The following is a 12,715-nucleotide window of genomic DNA, read 5'->3' on the forward strand; positions in this document are numbered from 1 at the left end:
GAACCGAGTGTGTCAATAGGGGGAATTCTGGAGCTGCTTCGGGGGTTTGAGTCTTTCTTGGAATACAAATTAATTCAAGACAAGTGAATATTTTGTGGAGTCTCAGCCAGGGATAGGGACAGGGGTGGGGGGATGCCATTCCGTAGGGCTGTGACTCACTTTAGATACCCTGGATTGCAGGTTGCTTGAGTTTGAGGGAGGCTCCGTAGGTACAACATTTCTAGTTTGGTGGGGAGGGTGAAAGCTGATCTGGCAAGGTTGGTTGGTCTCCCTCTGTCACTGGTGGGTCGGGTACAGGCGGTTAAAAAGAACATGCTGCCGCGATTTCTGTTTATTTTCCAATGTCTGCTGATTTCCTGCCAAAGGCATTTTTTTTGAGAGATTGAATGGATGATTACCTCGTTCACATGGGGAGGGAAGGTGGCCAGAGTTAGAAAGGTGCTACTATAGAGAGGAAGGCAGGGAGGGGGTTTGGGTCTTCCGAACCTGATGTATTATTACTGGGCGGTAAATGTGGAGAAGGTACAGAGCTGGGTCAGTGGGGTTGACTCCCAGTGGGTCAGAATGGAGGAGAGTTTGTGTAGGGAGTCGGAATTGAAGGTGCTAGCAACAGCAGTGCTCCTGACGGCCCCAGGGAAATACTCGGAGTCCGTTAGTAATAGCTTTGTTGAGAATTTGGAGGCAGTTTCGCCAGCACTTCGGGTTGGGGGCTTGGTATGGGGAAATGCCGATTCGGGGGAACCATAGATTTGAGCCAGGGAAGTGGGATGGAAATTTTGGGAGATGGGAGGAGAAAGGAATTAGGACACTAAAAGATTTGTTTCTTGGGGGTCGGTTTGCAGGATTAAGGATCTCGGAGAAAAGTATGGCTTGGAGCAGGGGATATTTAGATCTCTAAAGTGGTGCACGTGAAACTGGACTCGGGCCCTCGGGAGGCCATATTCGGGGTGTCAGACCAGCCAGGGTTGGAAACGGCTGCAGAGGCAGATGTTATAGCCTTCGCCTTGTTGATCGCCCAAAGGCAGATCCTGTTGGGGTGGAGATCAACCTCTGAACCCTGTGCCCTGCCGTGGCGGGGGGCCTGCTGGAAGTCTTGACTCTTGAGAAGGTCAAATTTGAACAGAGGTGTTCTACAATTCATGGGCGTTATTCATTCTGACTTTGGAGAATTGGGATTACATCGAAAATTAGTGGGGGGCGTTGAGGGGACAGTATGTGCTAATGGTGACTATGGATGATTCCTTTTTGTTATTTGTTTATGTTAACTTGTGGGCTGCTGTTTGGGGGTTTGGTGGGGGTATAGGATTGTTGTTATTGACATGGGGATTGACATTGCGTTCATTACGGATTATTTATTGTTGGTGGGTGTAAATTTGGGAGAAAATGTGAAGAGAATAAAAATATTTTAAAAAAAAACAAATTGTAAAAACAATTGAGCAAGATTAAGGAAAGTGATTAAAACTGGATTTAACAGAAAATGATCCGATTTGTTCTTCCATTCAGGGAACCAGTTACAATTGAAATTGTCTCCCATTTCATTAGAATATAATTTGAAAAGGGGAGATTATACCACTTTATGGCTAGCTGGATAATTAATTGACTTTTGTCTGGTTCAAAACATAATAGCTTGCAATATTATTTTAGAAATGCCCAGTACGGTTTTGAGTTAATTTTATTTTGGGAATTCAGGTGAAGAAAACAAATAAATTACCAATAATAATTCCATTAAAGCTTTGTAAGGGAATGATTTCAAGTCAGCAGTAAATCTATTTTTCTTTCTTATTTCTTCAGCAATAGCCCTGTTTGTGAATAGATAGCCCTTTAAGCCCACCTTCAACTTTAATCGTAGATACTTCTCGACAATGAGTGTCCTTGTTTGGTCTGCACCACCACTGCAGCTTTGGATGGTCCTGGTGACCCATTGATGTTGGCTGGCTGCAAAGGTCTTGGCTAGACCAGAAAGTTTAAAAGAGCCCACTATGGCCATGGGACAAGGTTCTTAGCCTTTCCTCTTCGGCATGGTGGTTTAACCATATGGGGTGGTGTGAAGGCCTACTGCTGCTCGTTGAGGTCATTGACTAGGCACAGGCTTGGGTTAGAATAAATCTTCTCCAGTAGCTTTCCTATTGCAATTAACCTGGTGATGTAGTGGGCTGGAGCATGGGGGGGGGGGGGGGGGGGGGGTTAATCAATGAGTTCAACAATCATGAAGCTCAACACCATGCAGAAAATAGTACCAATCTCAATTGGCAACCCATCCATCACCTTAAGCATTCATTCCCTCCACCACTTACGCACCATTTACAAGATGCACTGGAACAACTTGCCAAGGCTTCTTTGACAGCACCCACTAAAGCCATGACCTCCACTACCTAGATTAGAAGGATGACAATGTAGATGTATTGTAACACCTCCTGCACCTAGGTTTTCCTCAAAAGTCTCACACACTTTCTGACTTTGAAACATAGTCATTCCTCCATCATCAGTGGGCCAAATTCCTGGAACTCCCTACCTCATGGAATCATCTTCACCGCATGTACTGTAATGGTTCAAAAAAGCAGCTCACCATCCACTTCTTGAGGCCAATTAAGGACAAGTAATAATTGCCAGCCTTACCAGTTGAATGAATAAATTTAAAAAAGGAAGAAATCTTCCTATTTCTTGCTGAATTCATTCTGGGTTTTTGCTTCTGCATGACAATTATATATCTTGGGCAGGGGAGGTGATGGGGGAAGATTGCATTCAATAGCAAACTTGAAGGGTATGAAAAAGAGCAGGGGAGAGGGGCTGGTTGGATGGTTCTTACAAAGAGACACCAAAGGTGCATTCGGATGAATGAGTCCATTCTGTGTTGTAAACTTTGATGACCAGGTAACAGATATAAATGTGCTTTTCTCTGCTGTTGTGTCAATCTAAATGGTAAATTTCTGACAAAATGAAAAAAAGGCGCTAAAAAAAAGGAAATTTCACTGAACAACAAAATGATTGAGAATGTTGATATCCAAATACTTTATTAACGCAATACATTAAGGCATTAAGAATATTACAGTGGTATTTAAATTTACATCAAAACAAAATCATGGTAGAAAGTGGATCCTCAAAATAAATAATTAAAAGATTTCCAGAAATTTCAAACATTTGGCAAACCTTATTGCAAATACCAATAATTTATTCTGCACATAGAAATATGCAGGTACTAAAGAAAATCAAATGCAAATCAGCTAGGGTACACCAACTTTCTTTAAACAACAAAACCTATTTTTAAAAATTATGGCAAAATAACACTGCATTTTTATTTTCAAGTAATTAGTTTATTAATAATCTGTCAGAGTAATTCCAGTCCTTCCAGTCAGACCACTATTTTCCTTTTCTAAAGTTGTTCATGTGTTCCATGGCTATATAGAAGAGGGCAGTAGGTTGACTGAAATATATTCTCCTATATTCCAAAATATTGTACCTGATGCCAAATAATAATCAGGAGTTCAAAGGTCATCCTGAAAACCTTATTAGTGGTAAGTTATAGCTTATGATTAAATTCAGAATGGAAAAATCAAGATATATTTAGCTTCAGCAGGGAGTTCTCTCAGGGTTTGGCCAGAATTTTTTTCTCATCCAATGCATCTAAAACAGATTATTTGCTCATTGACCTTATTCAACTTTTTGGGGACCTTGCGGGGTTTATCTACAAAATAACAGCAATCACACTTCAGAAGTAATTCATCATCTGAAATGTTTCGCGGTGCCCTGAGGATGTGAACGGCACATGCACAGTCTTTTCTGGACAACAAAATTCTGTGGATATGATTTCAGCTGTTAATCAAGTTATTAGCTTACAAGGCATGGGACAGGAGGAAAGTGGATTGAATATTACTGAAATCTGAGAAAATAAATAATGGTTGTGAATAAAGGTTCAACAACAATACGAGGGGTCACAAAACAGTCTTGGGCATAAATAGGGGAGTAGGGTAATAAGACTAAAACACTTGGCAACAGGAGAAGAATTGGTCATTTTGATGGACAGCTCACTGAATCAACACAACAGTACAACAGCAGTAGGTAAAGCTAAATGGATGTCAGTATGAATATCCCAAGGAGGTGCTGATGAGGCACTCAGACATCCACACTTTCTGTATAGTGTACAATTCTGGTTGCCATACCCTAGTAAAGATACCCAGCCCACTACTTTATGGAGAGTGCGGTAAATATATGGTATGTGCAGGGGCCACTGGAAATATTTGATAGGAGAAATAGATATCTATCTGCCGGAATGGAGAGATAAGAGATATTAGAATTTGGGGACCAGAAAGGTGGCCTGCATATCTATCCTGTACTTTCTTAAATTCATATTTAACATATTAGTGTACTTGAAAACAATCAAATCTGTTCTGACGATTCAGTGCTGCTTGGACTCCTTTAAATTACCACAGCTCAGAGCGTAGCGATGCATCATATGTACATTTCTAGCCATATTGGACTGCCTCTTTCTTTTAAAAAAGTTACCAAGCACTTTACTACTGCTGTTATCTCCTCTGGTGCAATACATAAACAACTACAATGAAAAGGTGATACAAATCTGGAGGTTTGAAGTCCCCAACAACATTTACTTGCACAGTGCAGTCGTAATTTTAAGAGGTAGGTTACATGCCTGGGCAATGGAGGCAATTGGTTTCTGTAAACATGATTGCATTTCTTTATGATAATCACAAATCGATAATGGTTTGTAAGCCTACTGAAAGCAGCCGAAGCACTCCTAAATGTTCAGTCAGCATGAATCAGATTAATTCCAACCTGTTGCTTCGACCACTTATTTATGCTGGTTCAAGTCAAAACCAGCAAAGAGAACTGACATATTCTCATAGATGCAATAAAGCAGTCTACTTTCGCTGACAAGATTTTAGGGTGCATAACAAACACCAGTGATCAATGCCAATAACCATTATCAGAAAGTGTTAACATACAAATTAACACCAAGGAAGATATTTTGACATGTTCCTCTTTCTCCCCCTACAAGATTTGCATAAATATATAGTAGTACATGAACGCTAGTGCAACCACCAACCCAAGTGCATTTAAAATAAGATATCTTTCAATGAACCAGTCCAAAATGGCCAGCACTAGTGTATGCTTATTGAGGCTTTGGTGGAACCCATTTATCTTCATTGTAAACAATATTTCATATCTGGATTCCTTTGCATGTGCAAAACAAAATCCTGCAGTCACCCGAGGAAAGTTAAAATAATCCTGCTAGAATGTTGAATACTTTCACAGTATACATTAATTGCATATGATATCAGGCACTGCTAGTATGTAGCTTCATCCATATTATCGTCACTAACTCCGTAGTCATCTCCATCTTCAAAGTATGATGCAATGTAGTCATTTTCCTAAAAGCAAATAAAATGATTTTTCAGAATCAAAATTACAAAATGCATACTAACCTTGCGGAAAGCACCAGCAGGAAATGCATACCGTGCTACCGAGAACGTAAAGTTTCCAATAATAAAATAATTTTACATGTGATAGTCAGGCAATTACTTATTATTTTGTATCTTTGGAGGAGTACTGAACAATATAGTTGGACACTTTTCTAATCAGCAATACCCAAGTATTACCAAGTCATCAAGTGGCTGAAAATAGTAACTACCACACCTCTTCAACTTCTTCCTCATTATATTCTTCATCCACAGCTTCCTCATCCTCATCACTTTTTCCTTTCTCCTTCTCTTCAGTTTCTTCGTCAGATTTATTTTCCGTATCTTTCTTCTCTAGAACCTATAGAAAAAACAACTTTCTTCAATTCATGAAAAGTGGAAATAGCTTTTACTTCCTTTAATAGTTAAAACAGCTAATCCAAAGGAGTAACAATAGGAGCCTGAAGACAATGGCTTTGATCTTCCCATTATTTAATTGGAGGAACGTTTTGCTCATTCAGTACTGTACAAGTAGACTGACAATTTAGAAAGGTTGAAAGAGGGTGGCAATGAGGTATAGCTGGGTATCATCGGCTTACATGTTGAAACTGGTGCAGTGTTTTGGGATAATATCACCAAGGGCAGTATGTGTATGAGAAATAGGAGGCGGCCAAGAATAGATCCTTGGGAGGCATCAACGGTAACTGTGCAGCAGTGGGAAGATAAGCCATTGCAAGTGATTCTCTAGTTATGATACGATCAAGAAGAATATGAACATAGGCTAGTGCATTCCCCACCAGCTTAAGGATAGTAGAGAGGCATTGGAGGAAGGTGGTCAACGGCTGTAGTCTGTTTCAAAAGGAGCAGAAAGGATAGACTACATTTGTCACAGTTACACAGGATGTTTTTGCAAAGATCATTGTTTAAAATAATGTTGAATTTGATTTATTACTGGTGTACTCCAGATTAATGAAATCAAGACACAACAGGCACAATTTAAATGGAAAAAGAACAGAGTCCCGTTTTGGGCGCGTTTAGCAGGGTATTTCCCGATGCTAGCGGCGCCGAAAACGACCCCGCTATTAAACGGGACTCTTTCTTTTTTGAGTCTCAGCGAGGACCCCCCCTGGTGGCCTCTAGATGCACCCCCCCATGCCCCAACTTACCAATTCAGGGGCCCCTGCGCCTCATCTCACAAGGGCAGGGCATCCCTGGGCCTGATTTCCAGCATGAGCAACCTGGCACATGGGGACCTTGGCACTGCCAGCCTAGCACCCTGGCACTGCCCATACCAGGTTGGCAGTACCACTTGGGCACCCTAGCAGTGCTCAGCTGGCACCGGGAATGCCAGGGTACCCCCCGGCCCAGAACCCGATAGCCTGGGAGAACACCCAAGTGCCGTTACACCTGGTGCACGTTTGTGGAAACCATAACTAAATGGTGCCCGGCAGGGTCTCAAGAGGTGAAGCCGTTTGACACCACGCTATGGGTAATTCCGGCATAGACATATTTACGTGAGACTAACTTCTCACTTGAATATGCAAATCTGCAAACTGCCTATTGAGGGGGAGATCCAGGTCGCAATGCCTCCCGAGATCTCGTTAGATCTTGAAAATGGAAAAATGAAAATCGCTTATTGTCACGAGTAGGCTTCAATGAAGTTACTGTGAAAAGCCCCTAGTCGCCACATTCCGGCGCCTGTCCGGGGAGGCTGGTACGGGAATCGAACCGTTGCGAGGCGTAACGAGCGTCATAAATCTCGTAAGAGGGCTCTCGCATGATTTAATGGCCTTGATGCGTCACCCGAGTCAGTCACAACAAGGTTGACAGATCGCATCCAACATTTAGAAGTCACACACTAGCTACTAAAATGAACAAATAGCTCTTCTGCTTCTCACCTCCAGTTTCTGTATTACATCTTCATTAGATTTATTAACTACAGCTTTAGGCTTTTTCATTTTAGAGACCAAGGGTACCTTCATACTAGTTTCTGCAAAAAGAAAATAATGGAATAGAGAAAACAATAATTAGCTGTTTGTTCTGTAATATTCACTATTTCCATAAACGATAATTGTATCAAAGTTGCATTGCTATCTGACCAAAAGTAATTTTTAAAAACTTGATTTGCTGTCAATCGTATCACTGACTTTAACTCGAAATACTGTTCATTTACTACACAATTATTTCATCATTGTTTACTCTAGTTATTAACATTTCCTCGACAGCAGAAAAATATTTTATTTGCATAGGACAATAATTGATTCCCACAAATGAAATCAGCAAGTCTCAATGGTTGGATTCGAAATCTCACCTAAAATAGACGTGATTCATGGAAAGAAATTGCCTGGATAACCCAGACCAAAAAAGGTGGAGTACATTAGAGTGGGATATTAATAAAGGTCATTCTAATTTTCTTTTGTCATTTATATGACATTTGCAAATAGCTGGAGGTTGAATTCCACCACACTTCAACTAAAATTATTATCCCAAGTGTAATACACATGCATATGTAGGACACGGATTAAAGATTTTTATCGGTTTGACACTTATTCTAATGTGGCATTGCAAACATAATCAAAAAAGCGAGAATATCTGAACCCTTTAAATGACAGGAGCTCTTTTATTATTCTATATCATCTTGTAACTCAAGTCTAGCTTTCTTAAGCACTAAATAACAAGCAATCTTCTGCATCAAATTATCTTTTCTTTTTTGAATGTTGATACAATAGATACTTTAAATATCATGTTAATGAAACCCGAATGGTTCATTAATAAATGTGTTTCTAATACAAATGGGGGTCTCCAGCACATCAGTGTAAAAGATAAGGCTGAAGCATTTGCAATCATATTCAGCCAGAAGTGCCGAGTGGATAATCCATCTTAGCCACCTCCTGAGGTCCCTAGCTTCACAGATCCCAGTCTTCAGCGCATGGGATACTATGGGCGCTAACAATATTTGGGCAATGGTAGCGAAGACGTGCTCCAGATGGAGTTGCATGCCTAGCCAAACTACAACACTGGCATGACCCAGCAATGTGGAAAACTTCCCAGGTAGGTCTTGTACACAAAGAGCAAGACAAATCCAACCCGGCCAATCTCCACACCATCAGTCTACTCTATATTATCAGCAAAATGATGGATGGAGTTTTCAAAAGTGCAATCAAGCGGGAATTACTCAACAATAACCTGCTGACTGATACTCAGTTTGCGTTCCACCAGGGCCACTCAGCTCCTGCCATCATTGTTCAAAACATGTACAAAAGAGCTGAACAAAAAAGGTGAGGTGAGAATGGCCATCCTTGATACTAAGGCAGCATTTGACAGAGTGTGGCATCAAGGAGTCCTAGCAAAACTGAAATCAATGCACTGGTTACTTACACCTAACACAAAGGAAGATGGTTGTGGTTGTTGGAGGTCAATTATCTCAGTCCCAGGGCATTGCTGCAGGAGTTCCTCAGGGTGCCATCTTCAGCTGCTTCATCAATGATCTTCTTTCCTTCATTAAGTCAGAAGTGGGGATATTTGCTGATGATTTCTCAATGTTCAGCACCATTTGTGAATCTTCAGAAATCGAAGCAGCCCCATTTGCAGCAAGATCTGGATATTACTGAGGCGTGGGCTTGCAGATGGCAACTGACATTCACACCACACAAGTTCCAGGCAAATGACCATCTTCCCCAAAAGCTTTTGTAACCATCTCTCCTTGACATCCATTGGCACCACTATTGCCGAATCCCGGATAACCAGCTGACCAGAAACTGAACTGCACCAGCCATACAAATACTGTAGTTACAAGAGCAGGTCAGAGGCTGGGAATCATGTGGTAACTCCTAACTCTCCAAAACCTCTCAGTCATCAACAAGGCAGGAGATAGGAGTATGATGGGATACTCTCCACATGCCTAGATAAGTGCAACTCCAACAACACTCAAAGCCTGACACCGTCCTGGACAAAGCAGCTGCTTGACTGAAATCCCATAAACCAACTTCAACATTCACTCGCTGCACCAACAATGCATAGTTGCAGCATTGTACGCTATCCACAAGCTGCGTTGCAGCAATTCACATTTTTTGACAGCACCTTCCAAATACATGACCTCTGCCATCTCGAAGGGCAACGGCAGCAAACATATGGGAACACCACAACCTGCAATCTCCCCTCCAAGCCACACACCGTCCTGACTTGGAAATATAGCGTTTTTCCTTCACTGCCAAAGAACAAAGAACAAAAGAAAAGTACAGCACAGGGACAGGCCCTTCGGTCCTCCAAGCCTGTGCCGACGATGCTGCCCATCTAAACTAAAATCTTCTGCACTTCCGGGGTCCATATCCCTCTATTCCCATCCTATTCATGTATTTGTCAAGATGCCCCTTAAACGGCAGCGAGTTCCAGGCACCCACTACCCTCTGTGTAAAAAAAAACTTGCCTCATCCATCTCCTCTAAACCTTGTCCCTCGCACCTTAAACCTATTCCCCCTAGTAATTGACCCCTCTACACAGGGCAAAAGCCTCTGACTATCCACTCTGTCTATGCCTCTCAATTTCGTAGACTTCTATCAGGTTGCCCCTCAACCACCGTTGTTCCAGTGAGAACAAACCAAATGTATTCAACCTCTCCTCATAGCTAATGCCCTCCATACCAGGAAACATCTGGTAAATCTCTTCTGTACTGGGTCGTTACAGCACTGTGGGTGAACCTACACCACATGGACTGCAGCAGTTCAAAAGGCGGCGCACCACCACCTTCTCAAGGGCAATGAGGGATGAGCAACAAATGTTGACCTACAAAAGCAATGGCCACATCCCATGAATGAATAAATATATTTTCAACAAAGGAAGACATTTTTTTAAAAACTGAAGCAAATGTTGTTCAATGTGATTTTAAAAAATCTTTCTGAAGAAAGACGACAGGTCTCACAGTAGTTTAGTGCAAGTTTTAAGAAGTTATAAGTAAAACTCTTTTGAAAAATGAAATCCTTTCCTGTTTGTCACTCATGTATACTTGCTGAGGTAAATTTCCCACGCTTCGGATTCCACCACGGTGCTCCATTTAACGAGAAGTAAAGGCATGGGCCTGATGTTTCCACTCTTTTCTAACATAATTTCCCCAGCATTGGCGTAACCAGAGGATAAACTGCAGAATTTTAAATGCAAAATGTGTTCGCTGCAAATCAGGTTTCCATGATCTTTTGTGCTTGGTTAAAAATGTTGTGCCAGAAACGGGTCCAGCCCATAAAACTGAGCATACCCAAAGCCGAATTAAAACACCATTGGGAGTCTTTGCTATTTGAATATCATTTTAATTAACCTGGAATCTTTGGTGTCATAGCCAGGTCCTCAGCGGGTTCCGCTTATCCCCCAACTGGCCATCCTGGTGTGGTCTTCAAAGAGGCCAGGGATGTAGCTGTTGTGTACACAAGTGAGAAGTGTGCAAACACATCCATGTTCTTCATGCGATGGTTGCACACAAGCTGGATTTCAGGGAGTGGTACCCTTTCCGATTGATGAAGGACACTCACAGATGGACTGGTGAGCGCAAGGTGACACGTGCGGCATCTACTACCTGCTGGGCCTGGGGCATCCCGGTGATGGCGGAGAAACCTGCAGCCCGAGCATCCTGTTTGGCCTGGTCCATGTTTATAGAGTTATATAGTTCACTGCCGGGCAAACAGGGTATCTGTGACCTTACGGATGCACTTGTGGGCTGTAGCTTGTGAGATGCCACACAGGTCTCTGCTTGAGCCTGGAATAGTCCTGAGGCGTAGAAGTTCAGGGCTGCGGTGACCTTGACAGCCACCGGGACAGGTATCTTCCTCCTCCACGTTGTGCCATCCACAAGGACATAGCACAGGTGCCGCATCATCTTCTTGTTGAGGAAGAGTCTCCTGTCGCACGATCTGTTCGGAAGACCAGCGACACCTGTACATCTTGGGCCTTTGCCAGCCTTCTCCTCTGCGTCCCTCCCCGGCCTGATGGGTGACCTGGTCCTCAAGGTGAGGGGCGGGGCTCTGCACAGGGGCCGCCGCCTCGAGCCTCTGTCGGCGCTGCTGCCGCCGGCTGCTTGAACTGCCAGCAGCACCATGAGATCAGCTTCCGCGGGGTCCAAGATATCATCCATTCCCTGTAATATTTCTAAGGAATTGGATAGGGTGTGAGACAATCAGCGGTGTCTTCCTCCCTGCGACCCTCCATTTCCCCCTCCAACATCCCATCATCACAACATGCCATGTTCCTGTATCTCTAGCACTGCGGCCTCACAGCGCCGAGGTCCCAGGTTCGATCCCGGCTCTGGGTCACTGTCTGTGTGGAGTTTGAACATTCTCCCCTTGTTTGCGTGGGTTTCGCCCCCACAACACAAAAATGTGCAGGCTAGGTGGATTGGCCACGCTAAATTGCCCCTTAATTGGAAAAAATTAATTGGGTGCTCTAAATTTAAAAAAAAAATGTTCCTGTATCTCTGGCCACAGCGGAAGCCCCCATTAGCTGGACCCCACACCCTGTACCCCAGACACCTGCATGTAACTTTACCCGGACTGGGTGCTGATCCCCTCTCCAGTGCACACACCCACCCTCTGGTCACCGATATGTCCCCAATACCCAACCAGCCTGTCGGTATTCAGATCTTGACTGCTTCATCTGTGGTGTTGCCTCGCACAGCGTTCAGGCAGTGTCCAGGCATCACGGTCTGATTGGGATGCTGGGCAATAACTCCCACACGATATATGGCACGCCTACCCACGGGGATCGACTTGGGAGGTGTGAAGTGCTCACTCAACTACTATTGGCAATTCCCAATTAGCAAGAGCCTTCACCCATGCGACCAGAGGCCTCCGCAGTCAGTGGGAGTTCTGGGTGGACGGGGAGGCTGGGGTTGTCCCCGGAATGGGAACACAAGATCCAAGGGTTGGCATGACGGGCCTGCAGCCGCTGAGACACTCATCTCCATACTCCCCCTCCCCCAGGGGACTAGGTTCAGCCAACCCTACTGCCCCACAACCCCCCCCCACCCCCCCTCGATGGCAGACCACCCCGACTGAGATTGGCCTCCCCAGGGGCATTCCCACCCCTCTCCGAGTACCGGGCAGCAACCCCAGTGCCTGTGGCTCATTGCCTGTGACGGAAGATGGCTCCTCACCTCCTCGGATCCCCACAGCAGCCTGTCCTCCAGCTTCACACTTTTAAAAAACACCCGCATGACCACTTGCTCGTGAGGCAGTTAGATCACAGGACACCATTGGATCGGGGTCGCTCCAGTTAATTATATGGAGATTGGCCTAAAGTGGTGATTAGTGGTTTCTCGCCAT

General features: G+C 43.7%; 1 protein-coding gene across 5 annotated transcripts in view; it reads right to left on the bottom strand.

Annotated features, from left to right (window-relative positions):
* Window positions 1-2,985: 2,985 nt before the first annotated feature.
* The window catches only part of polr3g (polymerase (RNA) III (DNA directed) polypeptide G), a 40,946-nt gene continuing 31,216 nt past the window's right edge, over window positions 2,986-12,715 (bottom strand). For all 5 annotated transcript variants that reach the window (XM_038805292.1, XM_038805288.1, XM_038805291.1 and 2 more), the window contains 3 exons: window positions 7,310-7,401; window positions 5,650-5,772; window positions 2,986-5,384 (listed from right to left, as the gene is read on the bottom strand). In XM_038805292.1, the coding sequence (XP_038661220.1) occupies window positions 5,301-5,384; window positions 5,650-5,772; window positions 7,310-7,401 (299 nt within the window). In that variant the 3' untranslated portion in view covers window positions 2,986-5,300. The remainder of the gene's footprint in view (window positions 5,385-5,649; window positions 5,773-7,309; window positions 7,402-12,715) is intronic.

The sequence above is a fragment of the Scyliorhinus canicula genome, chromosome 8 (assembly GCF_902713615.1).
Source record: "Scyliorhinus canicula chromosome 8, sScyCan1.1, whole genome shotgun sequence".
Lineage (NCBI taxonomy): Eukaryota > Metazoa > Chordata > Chondrichthyes > Carcharhiniformes > Scyliorhinidae > Scyliorhinus > Scyliorhinus canicula.